Source organism: Corylus avellana, chromosome ca3 (genome assembly GCF_901000735.1).
Source record: "Corylus avellana chromosome ca3, CavTom2PMs-1.0".
NCBI classification, from domain to species: domain Eukaryota; kingdom Viridiplantae; phylum Streptophyta; class Magnoliopsida; order Fagales; family Betulaceae; genus Corylus; species Corylus avellana.
This window is the reverse complement of record NC_081543.1, coordinates 3,465,891-3,480,259: the sequence shown is the minus strand read 5'-3', so window position 1 is coordinate 3,480,259 and position 14,369 is coordinate 3,465,891. Positions and strand designations below refer to the sequence as shown.

Here is a 14,369-nt window from a genome sequence, read left to right as displayed (position 1 = left end):
AAAAATTGTAGGAAATGTGTAAGTGAAGTATTCCCGAATTAAAATTATTAATTTTGTTGTTTAATTCTTAGGTAAGTGAAATAGTGAATCATGATACATTTTGGCCCATAACAAAAATAAATAAATAAATAATCATAATTCATTTTGTAGAATCTGGACCTTGTTTGTTTAAATATATGGGCCGGGCCGTCTTATTGTGAACTGAATAGGGATCAGATCCTAGTCATAATAATCCTATCCATTGACAACTGGGCCTAACCGTCATTATCCAAGTGTCATTACCCATTAGCAAGTGCAATAATAATTGGTAAATAAAATATTAATAAATAGAAAAATATAAAAGTTTTTATCCGTTCGAAAGGCTTCACTTTATATTTTATAACAGTCTAATTAACTACCGTCAGTCGAAATCTCTCAGCTCGGGACTTGAAGAAAGTGTAGTGAAAAATGGCGATCCCAATACCGAGTCGGCAGCTATTCATCGACGGCGAGTGGAGAGAACCAGCACTTAGAAAGCGCTTCCCCATCGTCAACCCCTCCACCGAAGAGATCGTCGGTCTCTCTCTCTCTCTCTCTCTCTCTCTCTCTCTCGGCTTGTTTAGATTTTTACAAGTTTGTGATTATCCATTCCGATCACAACATTAGCTTATGTGGGTTTGTGGGAGTGTGGTTTTTTAGGGGATATACCTGCGGCTACTGCGGAGGATGTGGAGATTGCTGTGGACGCCGCTCGGAGAGCCCTTGCCAGGAACAAAGGCAGAGATTGGGCTTCAGCTCCCGGGGCCGTTCGTGCCAAGTATTTACGTGCCATTGCGGCTAAGGTATTGAGTTGCGTTGGAAAATGGGAATATTAGTGTGTGATCCACTAGGTTGTGATGATATTGCTCTTTTAATTGTAGCGGGTTGCTAAAAACGTTGTGAGATTGGCTTTAAGGACCGTAAAAACACCCTTGGTTTCTTCAACATCATGAACGGTATTCAACTTGCATGGAAAAAATTGTATTCATTTGTCACCACACGAATTTAATATGCAAAACTCACTAGCCAAATTTGCATTCAAGAGATTTCTAGACCAGCTATCTGACTCGTAGTCCGTGGAGATGGTTATAGGTTTTTTCTATTCTGTCCTTACCTAATTATTTGCAAGTACGATCACAGAGAAATGGCTCTGTGATGACTGAAAATCGGACTGGGATCCCAATTGGGTCCCTGTTGATACCCCTGCCCCCTCCTAGGAAAGGGGCCTGTGGGAGGGCCACCCCTGCCCGAGCAGGGGTTCACTCAGGCAGGGGAGCCCTGCTCTCTTTGATCCCCTACAATTTCCTCTGCCCCCTCCCTCCTCTTTGGGCAGGGGATTGTAGGGGATCTAAATCCCGGAAAATCAAGGTGGGTTTTTTGCCATGATGTCGTAATATTGGATTGTACTTTTACCCAACTTGGTTCTGGTTGAATATATTGCAAGCGTTTTCTTTTTCCCTTTCTGAAGTATTAGTGATTTGTTCATTTCATAATTAGTCTTTTGAAGTTAATTGGTGTGTTGACATGCCTTGGGCTCTTGGTGTCCATCTATCCATGCAGATAACAGAGCGGAAATCCAAATTAGCAAAACTTGAAGCAATTGATAGCGGAAAACCACTGGATGAAGCAGCATGGGACATTGTATGCTTTTGACACTTTGGAATTTTTTACAGTTAACTGTCTAGTATATTGCCTTACATTTCTGTTTTAACGTAATCCAGGATGATGTTGCTGGGTGCTTTGAGTACTACGCTGACCTTGCTGATGGCTTGGATGCAAAGCAAAAGGCTCCTGTTGCCCTTCCTATGGAGACATTCAAGAGTTATGTTCTTCAGGAGCCGATGGGGGTTGTTGGGTTGATTACTCCATGGTATTTGCTGCTTCTATAGGTTAACTGTTTGAGCATTCCTTTTTATATGTATACTTCATTTAAAGCTAGATTTGACTGCTTATCATTGCGGGAGCCCATTTAATAACTAAAAGTAATCATCCTTTATCTTTGATCCTTCATCCATTGCTCTTCATTATCAATTTAAAACGGGCTTGTATATTTGCATGTTTAGTTTCTTGCTTTTCAATGGTTCATTCAGTATCCTTGTATGATTTTAAAAGTTAGAAAACAAGCTTTGTTGAACTGTTTACTCCCTTGTGTGCTTAATGTAAATTTCTATTAACCCTTCAAGGCTAACAAATTGCAAAGCAATTAGGATAGACACCTTGTAAAGCTACAACTACTAACCAATCAGTGATATCACGCACTCTTTAAGAAAGCAAAAAGAAAAAAGCTTCTCAGTGAATTTTTTATTTTTATTTTTAAAAGGGACAAGCTTCTCATATGATCATTATGCTCTTTTTATTTTCTTTTTCTTTTTTTGGATGAATTATCATTATGCTCTTGGCCCTTCAAGTTCCTAGATTTGCTTTATTAACCCATCATTTTAATGAGCTCAAACTCTTGGGTCTGCTCACAATATCACAAACTATCTGGTGTTTTGTGTGTGTGTGTGGTGGGTGGGTTGTTGGAGTTTACATAGTAGTAGTGCTTCAGCTTTGCAGATATATGTTTAAGTTGTATGTTTGAATATTCATTTGTAGTTTTTTGGGTGGTGAAGTCAACTCAACCTAATAAAACATCTTCTGAACTATTTGGTTTTCTGCAAAATCTGCAAGCCATCATGTTTTTGGGTTGGCCTTCCTCACTCAACTTGTCTACTGTTGTAAACTTGAAGCACTTTGCTCCTTGCCTATGTTGATTACTGTGAAAAAAGGATCTCAATGGCATTAATAAGTGCTTCTCTTTTACTGTGTTGAAGGAACTACCCCCTGTTGATGGCTACATGGAAAGTGGCTCCTGCCTTGGCTGCTGGGTGTGCCGCAATACTGAAACCATCTGAATTGGCATCTGTGTATGTCCTCCTTAATTTAGATGAACTTGTCCAGTTTTATTTTTGGTTTTTCATGCTGTATGTCATCATTTTTAAAATTTCAGAACCTGTTTGGAGCTGGGTGAAGTGTGCAGAGAGGTTGGTCTTCCTCCGGGTGTCCTTAATATTCTGACTGGGTTGGGCCATGAAGCTGGTGCTCCGTTGGCATCTCATCCTCATGTTGACAAGGTTCCATTTAGTAATTTTTTTCATTGGTTGATAAAGCAGAGTCGTCTTACATATTATACAAATTTGGTATCTGTGAAATATTAAGGTTTTGTTAGCTACCTGGCTGTGACAGCTAATGTATAACTTGTCAACAGATTGCATTTACCGGAAGCACCATTACTGGGAGTAAGGTTATGACAGCTGCAGCTCAAATGGTCAAGGTAAGTTTAAACATTATAGGTACCGATCTTTTATTTCTTTGCCATATATATGCTTCATATGATCCTTCATTTGTGATGTGGGACAACAAGTCACACAAAATCACACAGCAAAATCGGGGCAAAGTGAAGAGAAAGAGGCTAAGAGAGTAGAGAGAAAAAAGCTAGAAAGAGAGAAGCCAGGGAGAAGGGGAAAGAGGAGAGAGAAGAAGCTAGGGGAAAGAGAGAGAAAGGAGGGGGAAAGGAGAGAGAATCAATTTCTCATAATCTTATTCCATCGAAGTGAACGTCCATTGGAGTACAAAGCATCCTTCTAAACCCTAGGGCAACACCCCATTTATTGACTTACCTAAATTACCTAAAATAATCTGAGGCAATGCTCATTTATTGAATTATAAAAATACCCTTGATTCTGAAATTTAAATAAAACATACAATTAAATACTAATAGCCCCATAAACCAATATTTTGTGTTTCGCCTTTTGCATCATTCTCCTCTAGTTGGAGAAAACTTGACCTCAAGTTTTGAAATGCTAAAGATTGAAAACATTTTCTTAGAAAACTTCTGGGTCCAGGCCCAAACTCTAAAAAGGGGTCCAACCAGCGTTGGCAGCTGCAGGGTCATTGTGCAGGCAAGGGGTGGTCTATGGCTACTATGCACAGAGTGGACAGCTGATATGGTGCTGTATGGGAGGTGGGCTGACGGCGAGGGTGGCCAACAGACCAAGGCAGGGGCGCTATGGTCGGCAACGCGTATGGGATGCTGGGTGTTTGGGTGGTGCAAGTCATGCGGTAAATTCTATCCTGGTTGTTGGCTACAGCGTGGGGTGGATTTGGGTGGCGCCAACGCGTAGTGTGGGGTGGCCAAATTCCGCTGGGGTTAGCTGTGGTGCGGAGGTCTATTTGGGATTCTCTGATTGGTTTTCTTTTTCTTTTTCTATTTTTTTGAGCAGCAGTGGTTGGGTGATATGGTGGTTCTGGCGTGGGTGATTGGGCGTGGCTTTGTGGTTGATGAAACATTTTGTGGTTGACTAAAACGAAGGTGGTGCAGGGTGAGGCTAGCTTGTGGTGTATTGAATCATTCGATTGTTGATAGAAAACAGTCGTAAAGTCTCTTATACCAAAACTGATGTGAGATAACAAGTCACAAAAAATCACACAGCAAAATTAGTGCATAGTGAGGAAAAAGAAGCTAAGAGTGGAGAGAGAAAGAAGCTAGAAAGAGAGAAGCCTAGGAAGAGAAGGGGAAAGAGAGAAAAAGAGACGACGTTAGGGGGAAGAGAGAGAAAGGAGAGGAAAGGAGAGAGAGAATCAAATTCTCATATTTTTATTCCATCAAAGTTTGCTTCCAAGCATCCTTAAATAGACTCACAACTAAACTCTAGGGCTATACCCATTTATTGACTTACCCAACAAAATCTAGGGCCACACCATTTATTGAATTACCTAAAATATTCTAGAGCAACGCCCATTTATTGAATTATAAAATCACCTTTGATTCTTAAAAATTAAATAAAACATACAATTAAATACCAATAACTCCACCAACCAATATTTTGTGCTACGCCTTTTGCATTAATATGTTAATTTTATGCTTAGACGTGTAGTCAATCTGTATGCTTGGTTCTGACAGTCCGCGAAGTGTTGTTGTATAGAAGATAATGCTTACATGCCTTTTATGGTGCTTATGGGATGAATGACACAAGTTTTTAGGACCAGAGAGGACATTGGAGAATATTAAGTCTTTATTCTTCAAAACTTTGTATATGTGGACAGCTATTTATGTGTCTCATTTAACAATTAGTTATAGTGATATCCTTGTTCTTTTTGCTCTCTCTAGTTTTTTCATTTTTATACTTGTATATGTAGGAGCGTCTTACGCTTTTAATGATATGTGTCGACTACTTATCAAAAAAAAAAAAATATTAACTCATGTGTTGTTTCTTGGCAGCCTGTTTCACTGGAGCTTGGTGGGAAAAGCCCGATTATTGTTTTTGAGGATTTTGACCTTGATAAGGGTTAGTACCTCCTGAATAATTAAACCTCTCTATCAGAAACAGATTGTATATAGAGGAAAGTTTGGCATTTTACCTTGTTTGACTTAGAAAATCGTATACTACTGCTGGTTTTGTTGTATTGATAAGTATTTTTTCCTTGTCTATGTTTCACACAGCTGCTGAATGGACTATCTTTGGTTGCTTTTGGACAAATGGTCAGATTTGCAGTGCAACATCCCGCCTTATTGTGCATGTGAGTATGATAGAGAGATATTACACTTTGTTTGCACACATATTCTCACTCACTCACGCACTCAAACTTTCTAGCTCCATTTGTCTTTCTTTCCTGGGGATGCATGAAAGAGTGAGCGGTATCAGAATATATGTGCACACTCTTACGGCCTGTGAGTTTAATGGCCATAGAATATTGGACTTATTGATTTGGTGTTTGGTTTTAGGATGTTCAATTATCATTTTGATTGTGTGTGAACTTGTGACTATGCAATTAAAGGGAATTGCCCATAAAATGCTCCTCAAAATAGCTGGTTATAAGCTTACACTGTAGTTTCTTTCTATCATATTTCCTCCTCACCTCCATAAGCTATGATCTGTTCAATTACAATTGTTTCAGGAAAGCATTGCTGCAGAATTTTTGGATAAGCTTGTAAAATGGGTCAAAAACATCAAGATTTCAGATCCTCTTGAGGAAGGTTGCAGGCTTGGCCCTGTTGTTAGCGGTGGCCAGGTAAGGTTGCAATTTCCAATTTCTGTGTCTGTTCTCTTCTCCTTTTTTCTGCTGTTGGTGGGGTGGTTCCAGATATTAGGCAGCTGACAAATGTTATGAACTTAGAATGCATACTGTAGAAAGTTCTTATCTTCTGTATAGTTGCATCATCACACAATATGAAATGTGTTTCATCAGAAAACCAAAGTATCATTAGCATGTTTCGACTGGATTAACTAACTTATAGGGATACTTAGAATGGTGATAAATTGGGAATCAACAATTGCTTCTTTGTTTTTCAGTAGTTGAATCAGGAATTACTTGATCCTAAAGAAATTTGAGGTTATTTAATTATCTGGAATGTCAGAAATAAGGTTTAACAAAGAGTTGCCACCATACAATTTTGTAAGTGTATGTTGTAATGTTGACATTCTTAGGAGTTTTTTGGGCATTGCTTGTATGATTTTCACTAATTGTCAATTACTTAATTGAAATGAAATGTGCATGACATATAAGCATGATGAAGTGTCAGAAGTAATTTGGAAAGTTTCAAGGAACATGGGGAATAAAAGAACACTTGAGAAAATTACTAAAAATTTCCTTGGATACCATTATTCTTGTTAAATTATCACTTTTCCTAAAAGCTTTAGCTGATAGGAAATGATGAATTTAATAATATAATTAATATCCTAATGCTCTCCCTCACTTGTAAGCTCAAATTCTCCTTCAACATGTGAAGTCCAACGCGTGGAATATTTAATTAGAATTTGAGATAAATTACAAAGTCGGGTTCAAATTTAGGACCATTACTCTCATATCATATTAAATAACCACTTATTCCAAAAGTTTAAGTTTATATGGAAAAATGAATTTAATCATATAAATATATAATAGCAATTCCTAAAACAAATTCTGAAGTAGTAAATTTATGTCAACTGGTGTATAGAATCTGGGTTGGCTGTCACTCAGATATTTTTAAACTTTTTTTTTTAAAAAAATAAAATAAAATAAGTGCATCTAATGCATAGGATGGAGGAAAAACCAGGAAACATTAATTATATCTTAACTTCATCCTGATTTGGGCTCCTCTTGTAATAAATTAATTTGCCACTTTGTATACCAAGATGTTAAATGTATTGGTTTTAAGAACCTTTTTTCTTTCATAAACAAGGGTGTCTAAATCACTGATTATAGGCTGTTTTATCATTGCAATTATAGTATTTATTTGATTATCCAAGTTTAGGCGTTTAGTTCAGTATGGATATACATTATCTTTAAGGTGTGATGTGTTATCTAATATCTATTTCATCCTCTTCAGTATGAGAAAATACTGAAGTTCATCGCTACAGCTAAGAGTGAAGGTGCAACTGTTGCATGTGGTGGGGCTCGTCCTGAGGTATAACCCTTTGCTTGTACTTATCAGCATTGTCATGTTTCTGAATTTTTGATGACATTTGAATTATTTTACATATGAGCGCAGCATCTAAAGAAAGGATTCTTCATCGAACCTACCATCATCACTGATGTAACTACCTCTATGCAAATATGGAGAGAAGAAGTTTTTGGACCTGTTCTGTGTGTTAAAACATTCAGTACCGAAGATGAAGCCATTGAACTAGCAAATGACACCCAGTAAGTTGATAATTTGTTTCAATTATGACAATAAAAAAATCACCTGAAATTCTGCTTGGGTGTTTTTTATCTTTTGTTGGAACTGTTTGACTCATTATTTTTACTTCTAGTTTGGTCAGCTTGTTTTGATTTAGGAGATTTTGTTTTGACATCATATGGGTCCTTCACAGTTATGGCTTAGGTGCTGCTGTGATATCAAAAGATCTAGAAAGATGTGATCGCGTTAGTAAGGTGAGGCTTGGTTTGTACTTGAAGGAACAAAGAAATCATCCTGCCCAAAAGATCATTAAAACCAGTTAATTGAGATTGTCTAGTTCTTGGACTGATATTGTATCTCTATGCTGCTCTGCAGGCTCTTCAGGCGGGAATTGTTTGGATCAATTGCTCACAGCCTTGCTTCACTCAAGCTCCATGGGGGGGCAACAAACGTAGTGGTTTTGGGCGTGAATTAGGGGAATGGTATGTCTCTGATTTCTCTAATCAGAAAATGCAAAATAGCGTTTTATGCTACGTTCTTAACATTTTGAACCTGGAATATAGTTTTTTTTTTTTTTTTTCTTTTTTTGAATTTACTAAGAAATATGGAGAAATAGCACATGGGTAATGTAGAACTCTCCACATGCTTCTTGAATATAAATATGCAAACATCTTATAACCAGTGGTTTGCCCTGATTAGCATAAAGACAGCCCATGATATTGTTATTTTTCTTGTAACAGGGGACTTAACAATTACCTGAGCGTGAAGCAGGTTACCCAGTACGTCACTGATGAACCATGGGGGTGGTACCAGTCTCCTTCAAAGCTGTGAAAGTGTCCCCGAAAATTGACTTTGGAAAATTGCAGGTGTTCCATACTTCCATGTACTGAACTCCATGTTCCAAGCGGCCCAAAAATAAAAATAAAAACTATTAAATGTCAGAACTAATTCACTAGTTTTGTTTAATAATACTTTTTCTTTCTCCATTTTGTTTCATCTTTTTCAAAACAAACAACACAACATTTAAAACTATTTTTACCTTTACATTACATAGAAACACTCTTTTTTATTTTTTTATTTTTATTTTTTTAAAAAAAGCATCCTCTAAAGAATATTAATAAACCATATTCAATATTTTTGCTTTGTAAGTGGCATAGGTTATAGGTGAGCATCTCCAATAGCATTAGGTATTTTACATAGTGAAAAAGTGCAATTTTTTACTTTAGCTATTATTTTTTCACTACACACTCTAACAGATTTTCAATTTTATTCTCTACTTGCTTTAAAATATTATTTCTTATTCTGCTTTTATTATATTATTGTCAACACTTAATTAAAGTGAAAAACAAACACATATATAGAAATCATTCATAAAAACAAAAATAAACACATATGAGAAACATTCATCTCACATGCAGGTACTAATTCTTAAAATTAATAACATAAATAAATTTTTTCATCCAACTGCAATTGATTTGTTTCCATCCATGTGTTTTTGTGCAATAAATTTTTTTTTTTGCATTAAATTTTTTCATCCAACTACAATTGATTTGTTTCCATCCGTGTGTTTCCATGAAATAATTTTTTTCTCCATTCAATTTTCTCATCCAACTGTGTGAAGAAATTTTGTGAGTGAGATAAATTTTGTATTTGAGAGAGAGACGTAGCAGATGTGAAGAGGTGTTTAGAAGAAATAAAAGATATTGGGTGAAAATAGATGAAATAAAGAAACAATAAACAAAAGAAACATAAATAATATTTCATTCATTTAGTGTGCTACATTGAATAGTTCTAAATTGCTATTCACTGAGCAATGTAGCTATTCTAGCTAATGGTAAATTACTCTGTTGGAGTTAAAAAAAAAAGAGCAATAATAACTAAATATAGCTAATATTGGTCTTTTAGCTAAGCTGCTGCATTAGGGGTGCTAGAATACTAGTAGTAGTTTCCTTTGATTTTTCTTAAATTTAGGTTTTATCTAAATATAGTTTACAATAGCTTTCTATTATATTTGCATATACTATTAAAATATTATTTTTTTTATAAAATACAAGTTTTTAACCTACTCTAACGTTTTTTAACAAAATTTTAATACAATCACATACGAAAGGAGAAATATTTTGTGTTAAGAAATGGATAAGAAGGCTACAAGAAAGCTAAAGTGTTACTCAATACATTGAGAAGCATTCTCAAAGCTTAGGAAAACAATAAAAAAGCTATCGCACGCAACTCTTTGTGATTTTTTTGAAAGAAAAAAATAATAATAATAATAATAAATTATAAGAAAGGTACTGCTAATACTCTAACATCACTAATCCAGGATAAGTAAGTAATTAGAGCCTTCTGACAGCCACAGCTTGATTGCAGGGGAAAGGAGAATTGTCAGGATACTGAATTGCAGGGAGATCCCGATCCACCAACCTGACCCACTGCCCACTTGGCACTTGCTACCCGGGGAGATCCCGATCCATCCTAGGTGGTGTTTGGTAAATGGGTTGGCCTAGACACTGTAGTTGATGTAGATTGATGTGAAAAAAAATAAGAATGTTTGGTATAAAAAAAAAATGAAAAAGTGGTATGAAAAAAGTGAAAAAATTTTGTTTTGTAGTGATTTTTTATTTGAATAATAATAAAAAGTGAATGATTTGATATAAAAAGTTAGAATGTTTTGATGTTGATTTTTTTGGGAAATGATAATGAATAGTGTCTATGCCAACTCCAACCCTTTTACCAAACAAGGCCCTAGTGTCATTAACCCAGACCCCAGTAAAAGTTGGGATGGCATGGTCGTAAATTTCGATGGCATGGCTGATTTGGTGTCCGGTGGGATCCAACAAGATTGGATTCTTAACATTAACAAAAACTTTTGCAGACGACTCACATGGCACACACTGGACAATAGACATAATTATAATGGAGGCCTCGATTTGGTCACGTGCACTACCGCCAACTTCGGAACTTCCTCATATGACCCAACCCCACTAAGATTTTCAGAAAACCTTCTATTTATTTGATATAATTCTCTATTAACCCTTTCTCCTCTTTTTTTTTTTTTGGTTAGGTAAATACAGGATAGACAGAAGAAGAAAGCAACAAAGACACAAAGAAGACCAAGAGAAACCCTCCCATAAAAAAGGGTAGGTAACTTTACTTTAGACCCTTGAATTACCACGCAATTTGACAAGTCCTTCCAAATTTTAAAACCTCTCAATTTGAACCCATGAAGTTTCAATTGCAGTCAATTTGAACTTCTTTGGTCTTATTTTGCCGATGTACTTTTTTGTTTTTGCTTGTGGCTTGTTCCAAAAGCAATTGACTGGTAAGGGTAAGGTAGCGGGTAGCCTACAAATGTCATATGGTTGAGGGGACAAGCTGAGCCTTTCCCAAATTTTTGAAGCCGATCCGCTTCACCTTTTTGCCTTCTTAGTTTTGAAGCAATTTAGTAAAACTCCCTTCTTTTTTTAATAAATTCAAAGGAAAATTATATATTCAATATAATTACAAACAAAAATAAGCATAGCGTATTTCAAAAACACTTTTTTTTTTAATTAATATTAACAAAATATTAATTGACAATGCTTTTTAGGTCAGTTTTTTATTTTTTATTTTTTATTTTAATAATAAATAACTCAAAACACAAGTACTTAACATTAATTTTATCTTTTTGTCAATCACAATTAAAAGTAAAAGCCCTCTTCTATAAAGTTTTTGTCAAACGAACCCTATCTTTGAAGGTGACTCATTGGCCTCACCGTCCAACACAATCATTTTATTTCAGATGGGAAGATTTCCACTTTAGTACGAGACATTTTTGCCTAGCTAACCTCCTTCCAAAGTTGGAAGACTCTTAAGGTTTACAGGAACATTAGTTTTTTCACTCGTAATTCAGTTAATTTAGTTAAATGAGCGACTCTAATTATATTTTTTTAGTATTTTCTGTTATATTAATTATGAGAAGAGTCCTTCCTTGTAATTGCTCATTTTCTCCTCTCTCTCTCTCTCTCTCTCTCTCTCTCTCAATTTAGCTAAATGAGTCACTCTAATTAAGTCTTTTTAAGTAGTATTTTCCGTTGTATTATTATTGGGAAGAGTTTTTCATTGTAACCATCCCTTTTTTTCTATCTCTCTTTCTCTATCAATTTAGCTAAATAATTTGCTCTAATTAGGTTTTTTTAGTAGTATTTCTCGTTGTATTATTCCTAAAAAGAGTCATTCCTTAGTTCCTTATAACCATCTTTTTTATCCGCTCGCTTTATTATATATGTAAAGAAGCATCTCCATGTCATGTTCACACTAGGTAGTACACACATGTGCCTCGAATTAAGCAATTAAATTAAGAGCTAAGGAAGTGAAGATTATAGATCTATTTTCACTTTATTTATTTATTTATTTATTTTTTTTTTTTGTGTGTGTGTGAAGGGCACTATTTTATAGAGTTGAATATTGATCTTGTGTCCTCTTCTCTCTACCAGTGTGTTTTTTTTTTTTTTTTTTTTTAAATAATAATTAAAAGAGGGCAGGCTAAATTGTCCCTCCGATCGACCTATCCGAGTAAAAACATAATTGGATCCACATTATCTAACGATCTAAAAAATTGGACGTGAATAAATCTCAATTAATCATTCAAATAATTGCAAAAAACTATGGAGGGCCGTTTTTATTTTTTCAAAATTAAAGTCTAGTGCTTCCTCATATTATTTTATTCCCACAAATTAGGCGTAACTAATCACAGAAAGAGACCTTGTCACGTAATTCTACAATCTCAACGTGAACCTAACATGTGTTTGGTAAGGAGGAGAAGTTGGAGGATGAACAAGGCCAGGTGGAAGAAAAAATGGAGGAAAATTTTGCTTTTTCATTGTTTTAATAGATTGGAATAGGGAAAAGCACAAGATTTTTTTTTTTTTTGTTTTAATTTTCTATGATATTTTTCTACTTTTTGAAAAAAAAAATTCCATCCTTCCCACTAAGCCCTAAGTTGTTAATTTCATAATGTATCTTCATAAATACAGTGATAATGAACTGAGAATAATTAACTTACATAAATAAAACACTCTCTAATTTTGACATATCTACCAAGCAAATGAATGCATGGGACCAACCATTTTTAAATTAAGCGACAAGGACAGAACAATAATCTTCAAACCCATGTGGCCATTCAAAACCTTAGAGCCGTTTGATATATTTTCTATTATCCCATTCCCATCATAGGATAGGATCGGAGAAAAATAGACACCTAAATGCATGGGGCCGGGTATCTTCCTTCACCTTATTCCACCAGCAAGCATCTTTGATTCCCTGTATCATTGGTCAATGACAGAAACTCAACTGTTTATCCAACATATGTTTTAGTGCTTTTCTTTACCCACTCCAATTTGGAAAATTGTTAAAAAAACTATAGGACTCACCTGCCCGGCCGAGTAGGTGGACAGCAGTCCAAAACTTGTTTATGCAACTTAGCCATGTTGATTCTCTCACGTTTGATGTCTAAATCGCTAACAATCTGAACAATAAAATTGTTGAGAATCTATATCTCTTACCCCTTTTTGATATATGGTGTGTCCAAAATTTTCAACATCTCCAAAGAAAAAAGGGATTGTAATCTCTAACAATTTGGATAATAATTATGAAAGTGCTTATATGAGATTCACCTGTCTGGGTAGGTGGCTGGTAACTCAAAGCTTATTTAGACAAATGGGTCTCATATAGACTCTCTCACAATTACGAGAGATCTCAATATGAGAAAAATGAGAACATTTTCTTTAATAATAACTCTTCCTTTCTAAGTTCGTATTGGATTTTTGATCCTTGTAGTCCAAGCTCTTGATGAATTTTAGGCCACATACAAAAAGTTCTATGAAATTTGAAACGACAATTATGTATTATAGTCCAAACAGTTGAACCATTTTCATCATAATTCTTCTTGAACATAATTTGGAAGCCATATATATGTTTTCTTACCAATTCTGGTTTTGAAGGCTCTAAAAAAATGACGGATCTAAGAATTTGTATTAGGAGGGGCAGAAGAAGAAGAGTAGAGGTGGGAGAAGGAGGAGTAGGGGCTAGGGTAAAAAAAAAACTAAAAAAAATACCCTTACAAAAAAAAAATTCAAAAAATTTTGGTGGGGTGGGCGCCCCTGCCCGCTCGCCTTTGTATCTGCTACTACTCTAAAAGACTAGAGAAGATGCTCAGTATAATTGTTTTTCCCATTGTAATTAGGCTTATTATTTAGATTAGAAGGGTAGATTGGTATTCACATCAATTACTGCCCAAATTGTCCTTGTGGAGAAGCCCATGTGAAGCTCAATTACTCAAATAAATTTTGGGCTCGGACAGTTGGGTTTTATATAGACTCTTGCACAATAGCTATTCAAATTACTAATAATTTGTTAGCTAATAAGTTTCTTGTGAATAAGATAGTTTAACCTTTCTAACCGATTAGGTTTGAATATTTCTCCTAATGGATTAGGATATTTTCCAATTTAGTAAAAAATGATTAGAAAAGCAAAAATAACTCTCTTGGGAATTTTGTTTTCATAAAAATAGTGCAAATTTTAGGTGTAAAAACTAAAAAGTTACCACATATCTTTTTTTTTTTTTTTTTTGGCCAAAACGTAAGTTACCATTCCAAAATCTGACAAATATTCTTAAGAATATTCCTCAAATTTTAACTTAATGGTAATTTATTTAGAATTTTTTTTTTCTCTTTTA

The 14,369-nt window shown here is 35.2% G+C and overlaps 1 protein-coding gene across 4 annotated transcripts; it reads left to right on the top strand.

Annotated features, from left to right (window-relative positions):
- The first annotated feature begins 390 nt into the window (after window positions 1-390).
- Window positions 391-10,738, top strand: LOC132176071 (aminoaldehyde dehydrogenase 2, peroxisomal). Of its 4 annotated transcripts, XR_009439489.1 has the most exons (17): window positions 391-556; window positions 679-821; window positions 1,579-1,659; window positions 1,740-1,888; window positions 2,832-2,924; window positions 3,008-3,131; window positions 3,266-3,331; window positions 5,279-5,345; window positions 5,501-5,577; window positions 5,956-6,069; window positions 7,367-7,444; window positions 7,529-7,680; window positions 7,851-7,911; window positions 8,033-8,139; window positions 8,398-8,523; window positions 10,025-10,133; window positions 10,404-10,559. XR_009439489.1 is itself a non-coding variant. In XM_059588192.1 (16 exons), exons 1-15 carry the CDS (start codon window positions 448-450, stop codon window positions 8,486-8,488), a joined length of 1,512 nt encoding a protein of 503 aa, XP_059444175.1. In that variant the 5' UTR covers window positions 391-447; the 3' UTR covers window positions 8,489-8,523; window positions 10,719-10,738. The 4 variants fall into 4 exon arrangements, 3 of the variants coding, with proteins under 3 accessions (XP_059444175.1, XP_059444174.1, XP_059444173.1); XM_059588192.1 differs by lacking the exons at window positions 10,025-10,133; window positions 10,404-10,559 and adding an exon at window positions 10,719-10,738; XM_059588191.1 differs by lacking the exon at window positions 10,404-10,559 and having other exon boundaries at window positions 10,025-10,329.
- The last annotated feature ends 3,631 nt before the right edge of the window (window positions 10,739-14,369 follow it).